Below are 19,729 nucleotides of genomic sequence, written 5' to 3'. Positions count from 1 at the left end.
CTAATGGTAAGGAAGAAATCTTCTTTTCCATCCATTAGGTAGTTAATATTTCTACAGAACAGTAACCCTAAAAATAATTTATGTATTGATCATTCCCTTACCCTGAGTTTATGTGCAAGTCTCGCTTTTCTACATATGCGCATCTTGTAGCAGCATTCATATTCACATTAAGCACCCACATAAAAAATAGAAATAACATACACAGTGACCCCAATTATATTTTCAGAGACATGTTATTATAAAACATCTGCATGTAAAATAAATAAAGAAAGAAAACAATGGGTTTATAGAGAAAGATATTTTTAATGTACTAAGTACTTATAAGCAAGTTGCAAGCATGACAAAAATCAAATAATTTCTCTGCATTTTTTCTTACAGTGCTTTACTGCCATCTATTGTGAAAGTACAGAACAGCTATTGCTTAAAAGAAGGAGTCTTGAATAGATCCAAAGGGTTACAGTTAACATTAAAAAAACCCATTATGACTAAACAAAAAAATACAACAAACCTAAAACTTAAGAAAACAACAGTGTGACTTCAGTTTATGAAAGAAAAGTGGTTATGTATGACTGAGAAATACTAATACTTTCAAAAGTGAGTTTCATGCTCATGATCATTGTGCTCAGCCCATTTCATCTCTCAAAAAACTTGATTATTACCTACTCATGATTACCTACTCATTATCTACACCGAGTACAATAAATTATCCAAGATCTCTCATCATCTGTTATGAATCCATATGTAATTGCAGTAAAACCATGACAACCATGATATTGTTCCTCGTGGGTTTTGCATGGTGTTTGAAAGGCAACTGCAACCAGAGACCTCTTCAATGTGGTTTTCAGAGTTCAAACTGATCAAAATTGAGAAGGTTGTTGGCTTCAGACCAGGCAGGATGCTGTGCCCCATCCATCTCCGTAGCGACTCGGTTGCCACTTGCCAGTGTGTGCTGGCTCCCGCCAATGGTAGCATTACATTCAGGGCACTGCCGACTCTCCATAGCCCCTCCACACTCCGTTATGAGATAGACGTGGCCGTTAGGACATTTGTGCCAGTGACCAGGGGGCAATGTTATAGCAGAGACGATCATCTTTCTCTCCTCCTCAGTGATCCCCAGGCCAGTGAGTGGAAGCTTTTGTTTCAGCTGCTTCATGGTTTCTTTCACTCTTTTTTCATCTTGCTCAGTGAACTGGCCAGACTTTTCTAGAACCTCTCTTATTGTTTGTACCTCAGGTTGAATTTTTGTACTCTGTCCTCTTCTCTCTGCCATATGACAAGAGACGTCGATCTCAGTAAGGAAGGTGAGTCTCCGCAGCTCTCTCTGTAAATCATAGACCTGCTGATCTGTGAACTTTTGGCGGCGGCCGCAAAGCCAGAAAACAAACTGTTCAACATGACTCTCAAACCTGAAGCCTTGTGTGACTGATGCTTTTTCTTTTTCCACCTTTAGTAGCTTTGTAACTCTTGTGAGGAAATCCATCTTGTTTTCCTGGACCCACAGGTCATTTGCTGTGAGATAGGGCTCTCCCAGTTTGTCAGTGATGCGGTTATATTCATTTAGCTGAGGCATTAGGATCATCTGATCATCAGTGAAGACACTGAGATTTTCACCCCACTGTTTTTGAAGGGTCTTCTTGTGCTTTTCAATGTCTGCCTTATGTCCATTTATCTTAATCTTTACCATTTCTATCTCGGCCAGGCGGCGGTTGATGTAAGATCCATAACGTAGATTCTTCCGGATTGGAGTTCGACACCTGGGACATTCCTTGAGCTTTATGGCCACCTCTTCTTGATTTTCCTGCTGTTCGTCATCCATCTCCATGTACTTGTCCATGGCTGTGTATTCAATGATGTGGTGACAGTCTTCCAGCTCAATAAAATAAGCCTCAGGGTCATCCTCAGTTCCAAAGAAAATCTCTGTGACCTCACTCTCATTACAGATGCGACATTTGCGAGGACATTTGTCTCCACACAGACCTATGCAAGGGTGGCCGCATTCCAGGGTCTTGTCACAGGGTTGGGTGCATGGCGGTCGATCGCATGGCTCATGACAAAGCTTACTGCATGTTTGGTGAGGACACTGCCAAGAGCAGGGTTCAACACATGGATCACAGGGCTGCCCACAGGTCTTCGGACACTTACTGTGGACGCAGAAATTCTGACATGGGAGACGACAGGGGGGGCAATCCCTCGTGCAAGGTTCCCTACACTTGTGAGAACATATCAGGAGACGTTCACATTTGTGAAAACATGAGTAATGGAAGCGTCCCTGATGACACCTGCCACAGCTACCACTGCACTGGTGGCCGCATTTCAGCTGATGCGTACATGGTGTCTGACAGAGAGGCTTCTCTGATTCTGTTTGGTAAAAGCAAGCCCCTTGTTGGCTGTGCCCACACTGTAGCTGTAAGGTGACGATCACCTTGCACCTACTGGTACACGGTGCCCCGCACACTGAATCACATGGGTGTCCACACTGGAGCACTTTCTGGCAAGGTTCTTGGCATTCAAATGTCTCCGGGTCCTGGTGGCAAGGAACCTTCTGCGTGTGTTGACACTGGGGTATGATCTTCTCAACCTTCTCTGAACATTTCTTCGGGCATTCTCTATAACACAAGAGTGGACACCTGTGTCCCTGATCACACAAAATCTTCTGGCACTTCTTGTTACACATGTACTTCTCGTGCTTAGGGTCATATGGGTGGCAGACACTTGCGCAGACGTGGCCACAATTCAAACGGAACTCGCAAGGCCGAGTGCAGCCCCCCTCAGGGGCTTGTTTGAAGTCCTCGGCACAGGATGCTTGTATCTCTCGACCTGGATGATTCATGCAGCACAGGGTCAGAGCCTTCCCAGCCTGGTCATTCTCCCTCAAAGTGTGGAAGATGTTACTCCACAGTTTCACTTGGCCCAGTATTACGCTGTTGCCAATACAGTAGAGACCTTTCTTGGCACGAGACAAGGCGACACAGACACGATTGGCGATGCTCAAGAAGCCAACTTTACCCTGCTTGTTGCTGCGGACCAGAGACAACAAGACAATGTCGTTCTCTTCTCCCTGATATTTGTCTACAACGTGCACTCTGACCCCCTTGAACAGGCTGGCGGGCATAAGTTTGCGCAGACAGTGGAGCTGGCCAGTGTAGGTGGTAAGGATGGTAATTTGCTCTGGTTTGTAGTCCTGAAGGATAAAATAGCGACAAAGTTCGACTACAAACTCAGCTTCGTGTCGGTTCTGGTGGCTTTTCCCATCTTTGATCTCTTCCTCAAGGTGGGTGTGCTCCACAAAGAATAAATTGGTATTAACGCCCTGTAAAACAGCAAATTCTAGGTTAATCTTTGGTTGTATTACATTTTTTTTTATAATTCATGAAATTCATCTTGTATTTTTTTCCCAACTTTTATTTAACACATAAGCGTTAATTTGCAAAAGCAGATAACTCCGTTTTAAAAAAAATTTCAAAACAATTTTTAATTATTATTTACACCAGGTGATATCAGTCAAACCAAAGTTGAGTGGCTTTGACCAAGGAGATGAGACATAACAAAACAGACGTAGCTCAAAAAAATAAAGCTTTATCGAAAACATCACTATGCAAAGAATAATTTAAAAGCATCAGCTCATCTTTTTCAAAATGGCATTTATCTGCTTTTGCAAATGAACTCTTGATATGTATAAGGTTGCAAGACTGTGAGAGTACTTTTTTTTAACCATGCAGGTTACTAAACAGATATTCACTGCTGGGAGAAACAGCAGAATGGAAACACAGCAGGACAGCCAATACAATACACACCTTGATGTTCTCATAGCGCAACACAGAGGGATGATTTTCCAGCTCTGAGTAGATGTGTGGGGTCAGAAGACGGGCAATTTCTGGCCTCATACGATGCTGGGAAACAAACAAAAACACAAGCATAGCTCAATAAAGTCTGTCACATAAAGATACAGAGTGGGTACATGCACCTACAAACATGTGCACAACTGCACCCAAAGACGTCTGCATTTTACTGGGTCATAGATGCTGCAACAAGTTAAACAGATGAAGAGATTGAGAAACAAACCTGGTAGTTGAGCCTGACAAAAGGATGGCCCATCTTCACCAGCCTCTCAAACATAGACATCTCCAGGTTGAAGTTCTTTGCAAGCTCATACACTGTGGCACTGGGGTGTAGCTAGAGGAGAAATCACATGTTCATCTTACACTTTAAAACCTTTTTTAAGCTACAGAGAACATATGATACACATCGGCGGTCTTGTTTCTAGCTTATGCCTCCTTCCATCTAGTGGTGATTACAGTAAGTTAATGCGGAGGGTAAATGGCCACTTCAATTAAGTCGGTCCCCATAGTCTCCATGTTGAAATGACCAACTTTACAGCAGAAATAAATATGTTTACATATTTATGTCTGTATAGTTAATTTCCTTACATGACAGATGTACTGTAGGGTGGTGACGTTTTACACAACTTATTATGGCTCAAAACCATGCTAAATTAGGGCATGCTACTTTGACTGACAGCCAGGCAAGCATAGGCTTGCCACAAGTCAATGTAGTCTAGGCTCCACACATGCCCCTCTTCTTTGCCTATTTTTGCATCAGCTGACAGCTCATTTGAGTCACGTACTGGCAAAATGGCAACAGTGAAACGGCCGAATCTGATTGTCAAACCTGCTCTTCAGAAAATCTGTGGTCTACGTCAAAGAGGCTGTGTTCATCTTTATTTTGAGTCCATGGGGATGACAGTCATGGTGATCACACCATTTGCAGTTATGCAAATGCTTTTGAACAGTTATTACACAGTTCCTAGACACAGGTGGGGACAGTAATCTATACGGGAGCAAGCCTGGGAGGGATAAACAAAGCTCTGCTATGGTTCTCTGTCGAAGGATGACTGGATGGGAATGCATGCAAATGCACTTGTACTTTCTTTTGCTGTCCTGTTAAGTTTCTTGCTGTTTTGCTTGCATGTGTGTGGGTTTGTGCGTTTGTCTGTGCGTGTGTGCAAACCTAATTTAGCTAGAGGACAGAGTGTGATTGTGCATGTGTGTGGGAGGGGTGTGGGGGAGGCAAGACAAATTCTAATATAAATGTGAAGCATTGTGTTCTGCTCGATTCAACACCAAACCTGTGATTAATGAACAGCACAAAAATGCCAAAGCTTATTTTACTCGGAAAGTGTGATCCATCCACCTCCATTACATGCACACAACCAAGTTCGAGTTCCACAAAAACAAAGCTCCTCACATTTGTTCATAGAGTCAAAACAAATACTATCAAACTGTTTTAAACCCATGAAAAGGAGACTTTCTTATATTTGCCTCAGAATAAAAAAAATGTGTTTTTTGCAGGTTTTTTTTTTCTTTTTTACCTTGCCCATGATTGTAGACTGGTTGATAAATCAATATTGAAGTATGTCTGATTTATTTATTTTGCACTTATAGTCAACAAATATCTGCTGGATTAAATTTGACCCACTGGTAGTTTCAGGTACACAGATAAATGATTTTTATATTAATCTGAAGTACCTGTATAAAAATGGCCATTGATTTTGAGCGAGTCACAATAAAAGGTATTCAAGTCAAAATCAATTTTAAAGTCCATTTCTATGCTTCCTGCACCTTCCATACAACTCTAACAAGTCAGGATTGTTTGTCTAGTCAAATACATGCATAAATGCATGTAGAACAGTGTGCTATGAGCAAATATTAGGAGAAGAGCAGACAGAAGTTACACAACAAGAAGAAACCAGGACAGAATATTGAGATATGTGATAGAACTGTGTGTAGCTGTGATCGCACACTGCAGATTGCGAGACAGGCTGCCTGGCCATATGTCCTTGGCAGGCTCTGACAAGTTGCTGTAATAGTCTGCTGATGTCCAGCATATCACTCCTCTCCTCTTGAAAAGTCTGGCATGAGATGTTTTTTTTTTTTTCTTTTATGGTCTAGCATCCATTTCCCTCAAGGCAACACACACAAACATACTGACAATTGCACAACTCTACAAAATCCCACATGACAGGCTGCCCTTCAAATTTGCACCTGGACATGCAAATGGGGCAATTTCAGAGAATGGCAGCCTATTCAAATACAATGGCACACACAAATACATACAAGCCCAACACTGAGCAATGGGTCTGTGTGAGCTTTCACCTGCTGGTGGTCTCCGATGAGGATGAGGTGTTGGCACGCTTGGCCCAGTGTGGTGATGGTGTGGGCCTCCAGAACCTCTGCCGCCTCCTCTACAATCACCAGACGTGGACTCACTTCCTGCAGAGCTGAGCGGTACTTGGCTGCGCCTGTTGTTGTCATGCCAATAACCTGATGGACAAGATATCCGTTCAATTCCACACCAAACTAACTTTTGTTATTACCACATTCAAGTCATTATTTTTGCTGTCAGCCCTTGCAGGGCCATTAGACTGTAATGGTGGCTTCCTTACTGAACAGCCCACAATTTGACTCAGAGTTAAGTTTCTTCTTTGAGTATTATTGATTACTATCATTATTATTATTATTTCATGTGAATAAACATCTCTATCTAAGCAATGAATATCTCAAATACAACCCAAACTATCTCCATGGCTTTATAACACTATATTAAAAAGCAATATGTTTTTATATGATATAGGTGAATTAACAGTGTAACCTGTTACCTCTGCCTAAAAACTAAACTCATGCTCATCTATTGTATCAGTCATAAAACCTACTCCTTTAGTTATGCTTTACCGTGGCTTTCTTTAGGAGACAGAGGCTCTCTTGCCGTTTTACATCAGCCAGTCTGTCCGCTGCGTTCTGATAGGCCTGTTCAGACTGTACAGCTTTGGTGCGAAGCTCCATCCTGTACTGTGAAACCCACAACCTGCAGACACAGAGGAAATTAATAACAATAAAACACTGTGACAACTGACTCAATTATATAAAGGCCTGAACATTCACATTCTTTGCTCTGCATCTGGAAGTACACCAAAAAAAGAATGATGCTTCACTGCAAGTGTAGTTTAACAATTGCAGTGAACCACGTCTTCTGGGATTGTCCCAAGTTACAGTAAAAAGTCTTCTGGAGGGATATCAAATACCCCTGAGTTCTGATGTCCTGTACCTAGGTCATGTTCCTTTTTTGAAATGTAGGTGTCCTGAGATAAAGCTGCTGCAAATACTCTTGGTGGAAAGTAAGAAAACAATTATGAGAAGATGGTTAAGCCTGATTCAGCCTACCCTAGATGACTGGTTTGAATTTTTTAGGATGGAAAGATTGACCCACCAAATAAGAACCCAAAAGGACAAATTTGATCAAATCTGGAACAACTGGATTTCATTCATAGCCCCCACGAGAGCAGACTTTACTTGATCGCACTGGTTTTGCTTTGTAATAGGCATGGTTTCTGTACCTTTCATTAAGTTGTATCAGAATTTTCTCTAAGTGAACTCGTGAGCCTCTTCTGGCTTTATATATTCTGAGTATTTTGTCAACACAGGCTTTAAGCGGATAACTGTGTTTCCACCGAAGCTACTCTGGCGCAAGTCTTGCAAAGTTTATGTCATTAGAGGAGAGTGGGTTCTGCAAGGGACAAAAAAGTCTGACCCATGATTTGAAACTGTACATTCTTTGGACTCATATGCCTTGATGGCTGGTGCTGCTCATTCTCTGGATTCAAAACAAACAAAACTTATCATTTGTTTTTATTTTTATTAGTGATGTCATGCAAATGTATTCTTCTGTCTGTTCCAAATAAACATAAAATTTAAAAAACAAAACAAAAACAACTGCAGTGAGACATTTATCTGTCATGGCAGGATATTAGCCTGTTAGTTTAAATGATAATTAAGACTATGTAAACATGAGTCCTTACAGTCCTGATTTCACAGTGATAAAAGTTATGTCTTGGCTCTGTGAGGTGACAAGATCCTCTGGGATACATTTTCCTGGTGATTAGTTGACTTAATTATACACACTGGGAATAGACTACTTCTGCCAGACTCAGGTTGCTGGGGGGATGAGAGGAGTGCAGGGAAATGGGGGAAGGAGGACAAAAATGCGAGAAGGGTAATTGAAGGTGATGAAGAGGAAGAGTAAAAAAAAAAAGAATCAGGTAGAAAAGAAAAGCAAACCTACCGATAGAGTCGCCATCTGTCCTCCTGATTGAGGGTCCAAACATCAAAGACGTTATCTGCTTCCCTTTGAGACATAGCTGTAGTCTTCCCCAGCTCTCTTCTGACTTTTTTCTTCATCTTTTTCTTTTGGTTCGGTTGCACCTGTATGGATCAGGAAAGATCATTAATTTATTAGGATAGTCTATTGTCATCAAATGTTTTAGATTAAAAACTATTATCAAAGGCTGGACTTTTGGCCAAGACCCAGAGGTCTCATATTGGCTCCAGAGGCTTCTCGAAGATTCGGCTTTTTGACACTGTATCTTTTTTGTAATAAACTCTTTTTTACCATCTACAAAGAAGACGTGTCAGAGTGGTCATCTTTTCATCAGCATCAACATCGAAATATACCACAAAGAGAAACATGACAGCAAATGAGTGTATTTAGCTACAGAATGTGAGGGTGAACTTGTGGTTTCAGATGTTTCGATGGGCATGGGCATAGAGTCTCCATTGGGAATTCTTGGAATTTATTACAGTTGTAAATTAAAACATGAATACAGCTTCCTTTTGCAGCAAAGTGGCTTTAGGCTATTCCACTGATTGACAGTTGGTGGCAGTGATCTGCCAATACAGACAGGAAGGACTGCTACAGAGCAAACACTGATATACTGTACCCATGGGTACATTTAAGAACAATGCTGATACCACTTCTTAGACTCACTGTGAGCATCCTCACATGTGTTCCTTGACCACTGGGCTAAATGAAAGAAAGTACAATTTCCAAATGAAAAACACCTTAAAACTGTACCTCAAATCCATCTGCACTCTGCTCCACCCGCATCTCAGCTCCATCCAGATTCATAGCCAGCATCAGCTCTTCCAGTGCCCTTACTGCCTCCTCCGATTCTTCCTGCTTTCTGCCACCTCTTTCACCGAAGATGTCATCAATAATCCGCTCTGCCTGGATCAGATCGGCCTCTTCTGCGATTTCAATGAGGTCCTCCTCCTCAAGCTCCATTGCTTCCTCTGCTCTTATGTCTAGCACATTAATGTGGGAATTAGTAATAAAATGAGTTCAAGACAGTACAATAAATAAAGGCACAGCATTTTCATTGACATAAAAATGTTACAGGGTGTGAGAGTTTATTGCTAAATCGTAAAAAGGGTTTGGTTTATATCATTTGCAGGATTCGTAAGGAACATCATTGCTTCTTTGACAGTCCAACATGTTCAACTGGTCTGTCGACAACATTTAAACAGCACTGAAACAATAGCAAGGTTAACAACTTCATGAATAACACTAGATGTTCTGTTCTGAGGATATATAACTTGGGAATGACTGTTTTTCATGTGCTGGCTTTTATAGGAAGAAACTTTGCACTGTTGAAATGATCCATAGAACAAAAAAGATGCCAATTGTCATTATCCTCTCACATGGTTTCAGTGAAGCACTGCTTACAGTAGAAGCCTTACCTTCATTTCTATTTGCATTCTCTGTCTCCCTCTGCAGGACGACAGTGGAGCCCAAACCCAGCCACTCAACAATCATAGACTTCTTCTCGTTCCAGGTCTCGAAACCATCCTGCATCTACAATCAATAAACACAAACTGATGAGTCTTCACTGTGCTCTACCTTGCTTTTCTCAGTGACCACATACACACACTACTATAATACTTTATATATTTACAGTACAGTATAACTCACAGGTGGCAGGTTCAGACTGTCCCAGTGTCTGTTAGAAATGAACTTCCGTAAGAAGCTTTCACGTAGGACGCCTTTCAGAGAACACTCAAGCATGACGCTCTGACTCTGCAGCTCCCTCTCCTCCTCACTCAGCTGCCTGTGAATCTGTTCAACAGATTACACTGTGATTAGTTAAAGAAATAGCATAACAAGAATGTGTGTGATCCTTGCTGAGAGCTGAATTAAATGACAGGCAAAAAGTTTCACTACAGAACTGTTCGAAACATTATGTGAAAAGATGCAAACATAGGAACGTACACTAGGCTAAAAGGTAAGGGTGAACTCACCTCACTATATGCACCACGCAGGTGACCCGGCAGCGACTGTCTGAAGCCATGTGAGTGGGTCAGTTCCCTTAGAGTAAAAGGTTTCAGGATCTCACTGTTGCTGCGGCCTCCAACTCTCACAATTCCGCGTTTCAGGAATTCATAAATACCTTAGATGTTGGGGGCATAAAAAATGCACATTCTGTAAAACAGGATGCTTATTGGTCTTACTTTGACCACGGTTTGTCAAAATGAAACAAATTAACTACACTTGAAATAAGTATCTGTCTGAATAAATGCACCTGTGAAAGATTTTCTTTTTTTTTTTTTATAAGGTGCAGATGCATTTATTTGGTTGACAAGAGGTCTGAGCTGAGGTGTTTTTTATTTGCCAAACCACTTATACAAAGAATAAAATATATCTATTAGTATAACTTGTTATCACTGCTTACCCTCAAGGAACTGATCCAGGGCATGGTTAGTATAACATACTACCAGCATCGGAGCGTTGCCGAGAACACCTCGCCAAAGGTCCTTATTGGTCAGCAGAGCTTGAGCAATCTTAAGGCCAACGTAGGTTTTTCCTGAGAAAATTGGAGGAATCAGAATTTCAACTTAACAATTCTACTTATTCTGTCATTTTAGAAACATGCAAACCACATTTCAATTTTCCTTTCATCCTCAATTAAGTCATCCTTCCGGCGATGTCTTACCAGTGCCAGGGGGTCCCTGTATGATGGCCAGCTCCTTTGTGAGGGCCAGTTGGAGGGCGCTCATCTGAGACTCGTCCAGCCCCAGTGCCTCCATGTTTGGCCAGGAATCTTCATCCAGGCTGTGAAAGGGCTTCATTTTGCCCTTTGATTTGGGGACAGCAATACATGACAGGTCATACTTATCATTTCTCTGCAGATATGCTGGGGCCTGGACATCTGTGTTGCACTCCACGATGTGCCTGGAAGTATTATGAACAGCATTGAGTGTCTAGAATTTCCCAAATTGAAGCTTTTTCTCAGTAATTCAAATCTTAGATCGGGATTAATGAAGACTGTAACAATTATGGAACCATAAACAGTCAGTCTGTTTTTGCCATTCTATATAACCTTTGCACTACTGCAGCTACAAGTGTTATTTACAACGTCAGTAAGCAGCAGGAGTAAGTTAGGGTGTATTTGAATGCAATAACATGTTTTAACCTAAGAATATATCAAAAGCAGTAGTGAGAAATGGAGAATCAGTCTAAAAATGTCCTTAGCTGACCCGGTTGTTTTTAATTCAACATCAAGAGCAACAGCAAGAAAATTGATAAATGGCCTCAAGAACTGTTTCTGATATATAAGAAGTTTCTGTAATGGATAACTCCCATATTGCGGTTTTGAAGGAAACACTGGAGAGAAGTCGGAGAGACAGATGGCCAACAAAGTGTGTCATATAATACATCACTTTGTGGTATCTGTGAAGGGCACTAGGAGTGCACTTTTGAAGTCATCCATGCGTGATAGCTTTCTGGGAATACAACGCTGGTATAATTAATTCATGCCAATTAAGGGTGTGATTGCTAAACTTACTTTGTCTGGTTTCTCCCCCTGCTGCCCTCTGAAAAATCTAAGTGTGAACTTGCTTTGAAAGTGCCTTGGGATTAGATCATGACTCTGACCTTGACAGCAAAATCTGAAATCCCTACAAAACACAGAGAGATAAAGACACACACTCATACCTTTGGAAGGGCAGGTCGTCCTCCTGCTGGTCCTGTAGGCCCTCTAGGACATAACGGTAGGCCTCAAAGTAGGCTGTGGACTCCACCATGAGGAACAGTTGATCATTCTGTGGATAACATTGGTTCAGTTTAGTTCCTCTTGTCTTTTTTGTTTAAAGCTGGTCTGTTACTGTATGTTTTACTCATTTCAGGTTTAATCTTGTACATGTAGGCTACACTTGTACAAGACATGTACACAAATAAAATAAATGAAAAAGAATATACTGACAAGTGTAATATTTTCACCACCGTGTTCATACCAGACTAAACTATAGTAGAAGCTTATTAGCACAATGTTTTTATTAGGTGTAAACAATTAACAGCAAATGGGCTGTGGAAATAATGTACGTTCAAAATTTTGCATGTTAACGTTAGAAACCACTTCCTCATGTCTCCTCACCAACTGAAAACAACTGTTGCACAAACACTAGACTATTATATATTGCCCCACCTGAAATCTGGCCAGCTTGTATCTGCTTTCTTCTGTGAAAGTAATCTGGACCTGTCCCTTCTCCAGGTTTCTGGGGTCCCGATCTGACACTGTGGCAAACATGAAGTTCTCAAAATTATCACAAGACAGGCAGACCAGGGAACCGTAGATGAGCCTCTTGGAATTCTCCCAGCGCACAAACTGTAGGAAGGATGGAGATGGAAATATACTTTGTATTAACCTGCACAGCCTCTGTTTGCAGCCAAGTAATTTAAGTGTTAAATTGTGACAAACATCCAGGGGCCCACCTTAAGTGGCTGAATGTCAAACTGGACTAAGTAGGCAATGCCAGTATGTGTGCACTTGGGGGCCACCACTTGTGTGTCGAAATAAATGCGGATATCATCGAAGCGTTTTGTCTTCAGTGGGCTATCGTTCCCTCCCATCTCCAGCTGGTTACGAAGCAACTGCTGAATCCCATCCCGGAGGGGCCGCACAAAGTCCTCCCTCATCAGCCGGAAGTGCGTGTCCAGGTAGAGGTGGGTGCTTGTGTAGCGCTGAGAGGTGAGGTTGGGTCTGAGGAAGGGCCTGTGGTCCGGGTGGAACTCCTCCACAGTTGGATAGATGGGTATGGTCCTGAAATCTTGGTGCTCTTCTTCACCTGGGTTAGAGAAAAGGGGAGATTCAGTCACATATCTATAAAACTCTGTGGTATATTTTTTTAAACTACTCATAACATCTCTTGGCTAATTGGGCAGTGTAGGCTTGATTGCATAATCCCATTAAGGAACATCACATTCAGCCAGGCTGTATTCTCATTCAAAGCATCACATCAATGGAACACAGTGCCACAATCAGTCAGAGAATCTCCATCATATCACTCATTCCAAGCAAATGTTAAGAACTGGCTTGTAGACAGCCAAAGATGTGAGCACTGATGTTGTTATTGTTGTCCAAATGTGTATTTATTTATTAACGTGGACACGCATCACGTTGTCGTCATCCAAATGTGTATTTATTATGTATGTATTTATGGACAGTTAGTATCTATGTGTTCTACCCTATGTGGTACAATATTTCATTCCATTGTTGTTCTTTTAAAGGTTGCCTTGTACAATCTGGCAGAGGGACAGTCGATGAAAACTAGCTTTTTAAGCTAATTCGGGTGAATTTACATGTGTTTTTTCCACAATGTTTATTAAAGTGCATTGTCCCTTTTCAAATAAACTAAACTGAAGCCGAGGGTGTCAAGCTGTGGGGAAAAAACATATCTCTGAGCCCATTACCTGGGTTACCACCACCAGTGGGTAGGAGGGTGTAGGTGTCACTCTTTGAACGCAGGGTCCCCTGAGCAGCTCTCTCCTGTAGGTGCTTCACCAGGCCATGAAGCCCCTCCATTGTCTCCTCCATTTCAGGCTGGATGTCCACTCCCATTGCTCTCAGCCGGTTGATGGAAGCTTGAAGCAGCGTCAGTAACAAACCCACTGGCTCAACAGAGCTAGCAGGGAAGCTGCTCAGCACCTGATGAACACATGTTATACACACAGCATTAAACAACTAAATCACAGGTTGCTAACAGAAAGAAACACTTAAATAATATTCACATTAGTTTAAAAAAAAAACAAAGCATGTTAAAGGCCCCGGAGGGAGTCCTAGGATTGTGTTTTTTGGCAGGTTTAGGCAGAAATATACATTTTTAAACATTTAAAGGGATAGTTCAACATTTTGGCAAATTGGCCCATTGCCATAATCTCTATGTTCTTAGCAGTAGGTTCATTACCTATTTACCTCGAAAACAACTTTGTCTCATTATGCTCTGTTATTATCTCATAGTGTGGTGAATGTGCAGGTCACAACTTGTCCACCAGAGCGTTTTGGAGTTGTTGGATTGTGTATTTGATGAGTTTGATGAGGTAAACCAAGAAAATCCATCAGCCTCCGTAGCGTAGCTCTGAGCAGCTTGCGGCTCTGCTACGCCATTCTAAAAATAGCTTACACTGGCAATTAAAGGTAACAAACATACTGCTATGACTATAGGGATTATGGCAATGGGTCAATTTGCCAAGATGTTGAACTAAGTGAGGTGGCTGGCTCTTTCATTCATTCCCTCCTCTGTTTACCTTTGCCAGAATAGCCAGGATGTTTTCCAGTTGACTAGGGTACTGTGTCCTGCGGACAGGGTTGTATTCTGACACCATGCCAGCTACATAGTGGGGCAGGATGGTGCGGAAGAACCCTGAATCTTTTACGATGTCGGCCAGGTGCTGCACAGACCCTCTGTCCGCCCGCGATTTGAAGGCTCTACTCAGCACCAAGCAGAGGAGTTCGACAAGGTCCTTCCTCATCGCTGTGTCATGCAGGAGATCCTTCAGGGCTGGGTGAGAGGAGAGGGTGATGGCCACCACAGACGGGTCTTTTCCAGAGAGTTCCTCTAGTGCTTTATAGCCCAGGCGACGACCATGTGGTGGCCCAACTCTTCCTGTGGACTTTGACCTTCCTCCGTCCCCCCTTAGTCGGTCTCTTGACTCGTCTCCTCTCTCGCCTCCTCTACCTCCTCTCCTATCCACACTATTTACTCCTCTCCTTGCTCCTGCTCTTTCATCTGCACCTCGTTCGCCATTTCTTCCTCCTCCTCCTCCTCCACCTCTCTGTCTGTCTGCACCTTGCCCTCCATTTCCTCCTCTCCCTCTCCCGCCTCCTCTCTGTCTACCACCTCTTCCTGCACCTCTTTCATCCGCTCTTCCTGCTGCTGCTGCTGCTGCTGCTCCTCCTCTTCCTCCTCCTCCTCTTCCTCTCCCTTGCAACCCCTCACCTCCACCTGCCCATTCCTGGTTGTCTCTTCCTGCACCTCTCTCTCCTCCTCGCCCTATGTTTGCTCTTCGTCCCCCTCTTCCACGCAACCCTTCACCTCCATCCACCACTTGTTCTCTCAGCCAGTCTCTGTGTGTCCCTCTTCGCCTGCCTCCGTTAATATTCTCATTTTGGTCAATATCATTACCTGTGGGTTTAAAAAACAACAACATATTCAATGAGACTTTGAAAATTGACACTTTAGTTTCATGATGTTTGCTCTTGGTTTTACTTGACTGTGTCTACTGTGTAATTACCATTATTAGCATCTCTTCTCCCATTTGGTAAAGGCAGCCTTTCCATTGTCTTGCATTTGACAGTTTGTTTAGGCTGGTTTTCTGGTGTCTGAGAAATTAGAAAGTGAAAGACATGAATTTCCATCACAATAAATAAACATGCATCTTAATACAGTGTAATTTGTGCAAAAGACTATGAAAAATAACCACTATAAGATGCAAAAGAGTTGTAACAGCTGAACACTGAAAGAGGAAAAAGAAAATGCAAGACTCAAGACACTCAGGTGGTTAAATAACAGTATTTACTTAGTAAGGCAGTTCAACAAGGTAATAAATCCAAATTGTCAAAGGTGCACTGGCTCACTGAGAAAGACTGTATCTGTCAGACATGCAGCTTGTGAACAGGTAAGGCAGGCAACTGCTTGGGGCCCCGAGCCGTTAGGGGGCCCCCGAGGGTCGGGGCCCGAGGGCTGTTTTATCTACAGATATATCACAAAATGCGCTACCCGCAGTGACCCCACCGCACCCCCCTCCCTGTATCATCGTATAACGTCGATTTGTAATTAGATCTCAGTAGGAAACCCCCCTAAGGGGCCCCATGTCATTCTCTTGATCCCATCTAAAGTTAACCTGTATGATGCACCGAAGTTATCACTCCCAAGGAAAACATTTAAAAATCACTCTCTTATCTCTCCTCAGGATTATTATTTAGGTTTCTGACAGCAGCAAAACAGACAGATAAAGTGCCCCCTCCCAGTGCTGACAGTGAAAACTGTAAGTTTATATTGTCATAAAGAATCTTTAGAGGGTTCTTTTGTTATCAGTTCAACGTCCACCTCCAGCAAGACAGCAACACATGCCCATCATGAAGATGACTTGTCTCCAGCCAACACCATAACTGAACATTTGGAATAAAAAAAGTTTAAATTTCATACATTTTTTGTTGGTGTTCGATTATTTATAAAATAATGGTGATAAACACTGGTTGGAAGGCCCCCTGGGGATTTTAGCTAAGGGCCTGTTAGGGTGAAAACTGTCTTAATTAACACTGAATATTTGCCTTTACTAACTGAGATTGATATTGTGCCTTAAAAAAATAAAACAGAACACCGTTACTGACTGATGCACACAGTTAGCCTACCTCATCATCAGAACTAACACTGAACATATATTCTCCACTTTGACATGACTGATCAACACTGAATATATCTCACTAATGATTGTTTTAGTAGACTGAGCACTTACACATTTACCCATTTAAACAAGATAATCCTGAGTGGTGTGACACTTTTGTCTTTATGTAAGTTGTTCTGAACTGTATTTGAGCTGTTGTGTCCTGTTGAAGAATGAGAGGGAGTCAAGCACTATCCCCGTGGTACAAAGGGTTAACATATGGAGAGATAAGAGCCAGGACATAGAAAGATGTATGTACCTGTTTGCTCTCACTTTAGGTAGGCTAGTAGTAAAGTTTAGTCTCATGTTTTAACTAACCTATCGTGTCTTATATTTTTGACAAACCCATTGAGTCTAAAGACAACTGAAACTTGTAAGCAAACCATAGATTTGTGTTGAGCTTAATTCATAATGCAATGAATACCAGTAACCCGTTTGATCATTCAGAGGTAAACTGAGGGCACACAGAGCCACAGTGAAATCAAAACATCTCCAAGGCCGAAGGGAGGAGAGGATGAGAGGCCTGTGGCCCGCTGAATGAAGCATTGTGAGGAAGATCTGTATTATCTGCCTTGGACCCTCAGACACCTGGGATGGAAAATGTATGTCAGTGTAGGGAGGGTTTTGTTGTGTTTCAGGTCCAGAGGTTCGTGTGCTGGGAAGATGGGACCAACCTGTGCCAGCCTGAGCGCACCAACGAAGGGAGGGCTAAGTCTAAACCACAGCCACTCCCCACCTGTTTTTGACCAATAAGAATTAATTACACACACATAGTGCGAAGTATTAAAAATGAATGTAACACTTTTGTCTTGGGCAGATGACAGAGAATTCTCACTCTCTTGGGATGGTGATTGCAGCTAACTGCTTGCAGACTCTAAAATCGCCTCTGGTATCTGTGTGTGTGTGTGTGTGTGTGGTGGTGGTGGTGGGGAGGTTAACTGACTAGACATAAAGTGGAACCTCACCCTTGAGAAGTGTTTATATTTCATGTATTTATTGATCACTTTTATACACTGCATCCTATTATTAGTGTGATTTGCAAGGCCACTGGAGCAATGGACTCAGATAAGGGATGATGACTCATGACTGTTTACTGTCTACAGCTTCTGAAGAAATGAAAGTGAGCACTGTTACTTCTCTTTGGTTAAAAAGTGACATCAACTTGTGTCATATCCAGATACTCCGCCCATAGCTGCACTGGTTAGCACTGTCGCCTGGCAGCCAAAATAAATAGCTACAACTTAATTGGCGACCCAGTTGTGAACTTGAAGTTGTTTATCCCTGTGTTGGCCCTGTGATAGACGGGAAACCCGGGAACCTGTTTTGGGCACGCACCGCCCTCCGCCCAACGGGGCTCCAACCCCAGACACGCTACACAGGTGAGTCATTCAGCTAATTAACACCCAAGCGTTCACGTTGTCTTCTCACAGCCGAAACTCTGGTGTTTTTCTCGCGTTCACTAATACTTGTTACTGCCAATGGCATGATTTTTTGGAAATATTTCAAGACATTTCTGGAAAAAAATGTAATTTTTACGGGGGAAAAAATATGGTAAAATTTTGAGGAAAAGTTGGGGACCCCCTTGAACCCTCTCAAGGACCCCTGAGGGTCCCTGGACCCCACTTTGAGAACCGCACTGGCCTATGCTATTTTTTTAAGGCCTCTAATAGCTCTTTGCTTGTAGGCTACAGTAGGCTATATCCAAACTTGAATATAGCCCCCAAGGTGAGGTGAACTTGGACCAAGATTATTGGAGTGACAGAAAAAAAAGTGAGTGAAATAGGCTATTCTGCTCCAAAGAATAAGCAGAATTCGTGACAGATAAAAACTATGGTAACTTTATGTGTTGAACTTCTCTTGCCTATTAATATGATAGTTTGCAGTGAGGTTCTAAAGAATATGGAGAAATTGAGGATAGCCTGTTTTATTCTAACAACCCCCACAGTTCATTGTTGAGTGGCATTTAGCCTACAATTATGATAAACTCTCTGATTATGCGTAGCAATTGTTTAAATGACAACTTTATCAGGCAAAATTTAAAGCTATAGGCCTATGTTAAAGGTCTTTATGTCCTCCTCAGAGGGTTAATAGTAGCTGTGTGTGACGGGTGACATTTAGCTATCAAAACGCACTTTTAGAGTGCACTTGGCCTGAAGCAGTGTCAATGGACTGAAGTCAAATGAAGAGCTGGCCCTCTGCTGGAAACATCAAGGAGTTGCATGGGGATGGATATCTTGTTGGTAAGTTTCCTTTCGCTTGAAATCGGATGAGTGCGCTCTGCTCTGACCACAAAATGTATTTTGTTTAAGAAGCTGGTTAAACCTACGCAGACTAAGCAGGTACTGAATACAGTGGTAGGCTACATGTCCTTAATTTGTTCAAGGATTCTCTCAAATGCACAATCCTTCTATACATTTAACTGTCTTTATTGGTGTCAGTCTCGATCTATTATCCCTCCCTTCATACTGTATTTCTCTATAATTTCCTGCCACCTCTCCGACAAAATAACATAAATACGGTAGAACTCACCTACAGTGAAATCCAGTTGACATCAGTAGGCTATTTCCAGCAATAGCCTATTAAATGCAGGAAGCAGGCCTGTTTGTTATTATTGCAGCGTCTGTGTAGCTCGCCGGGGTAGTCTGAGTTTCCCTGCTGCTCAGACGCTCTGGCTGCTTCGTTCAGGAAGCTGCTATTTAAATGCTCAGTCATTTTCGTTTTCGTTTCGTCCGAAGGGATGCACCACACCTAGAGTCAGTGTGGAGCGGGCATGGATGACTAAGGCGCACATGATCATGCAAATGGCAAATGGTTTATTGACAGTTTCGTCTGTCCTGTAGCCTATGTATTTAGGCTTTATTAAGCACATTCTATGACGGGCTGCTGGGTGCCTGACAACCTGCCTGATTTTTATTATGACACAGCAGCTGATGGGATGCATTCATATCTAGCTCATACCACATAGGAACAATTAACGTTACAATCAGTTGATTAAAATTATTTTATGAGTAAAGGTGTAGGCTAAAAGTCGTCTCTGTAGTTCATTAACAGTTTCAACTATCCTTACGGAAACAAAAATTGGCTATGTTCGGTGGAAGATGAACTTTAGATTTAGTAGGACTAAATCCAAAAATTTGCTGAAATGAATGAAAAAAAAAAGTTTTACATAAAAAAAAAAGGC

General features: G+C 42.2%; 1 protein-coding gene across 1 annotated transcript; it reads right to left on the bottom strand.

The window, feature by feature from the left end:
* Positions 1 to 284: 284 nt before the first annotated feature.
* znfx1 (zinc finger, NFX1-type containing 1) lies at positions 285 to 19,235 on the bottom strand. The gene is made up of 19 exons (XM_085777689.1): positions 19,078 to 19,235; positions 15,397 to 15,484; positions 14,410 to 15,287; positions 13,576 to 13,810; positions 12,598 to 12,950; positions 12,311 to 12,490; positions 11,821 to 11,927; positions 10,820 to 11,058; positions 10,559 to 10,690; positions 10,128 to 10,276; positions 9,802 to 9,945; positions 9,570 to 9,684; positions 8,905 to 9,134; positions 8,116 to 8,255; positions 6,729 to 6,861; positions 6,153 to 6,320; positions 4,063 to 4,173; positions 3,795 to 3,890; positions 285 to 3,310 (listed from the first exon to the last, which is right to left on the bottom strand). The coding sequence occupies exons 2-19, from the start codon at positions 15,440 to 15,442 to the stop codon at positions 842 to 844; spliced, it is 5,925 nt and encodes a 1,974-aa protein (XP_085633815.1). The 5' UTR covers positions 15,443 to 15,484; positions 19,078 to 19,235; the 3' UTR covers positions 285 to 841.
* Between the last annotated feature and the right edge of the window lie 494 nt (positions 19,236 to 19,729).

The sequence above is a fragment of the Trachurus japonicus genome, chromosome 5 (assembly GCF_045865225.1).
Source record: "Trachurus japonicus isolate A0001 chromosome 5, Traja_1.0".
In the NCBI taxonomy this organism is placed as follows: Eukaryota; Metazoa; Chordata; class Actinopteri; order Carangiformes; family Carangidae; genus Trachurus; species Trachurus japonicus.
This window is presented reverse-complemented; position numbering and strand designations above follow the sequence as displayed.

What these genes read in the sequence shown, in the direction of transcription:
- znfx1 (XM_085777689.1), bottom strand. Translation starts at nt 15,442, where the DNA reads ATGGAAAGGCTGCCTTTACCAAATGGGAGAAGAGATGCTAATAATG. An exon ending in ACAGGGACCCCCTGGCACTG is followed by an intron (nt 10,691 to 10,819) that starts GTAAGACATCGC and finishes CAATTTTCTCAG; the next exon opens with GAAAAACCTACGTTGGCCTT. An exon ending in GAATGCAAATAGAAATGAAG is followed by an intron (nt 9,135 to 9,569) that starts GTAAGGCTTCTA and finishes TTAATGTGCTAG; the next exon opens with ACATAAGAGCAGAGGAAGCA.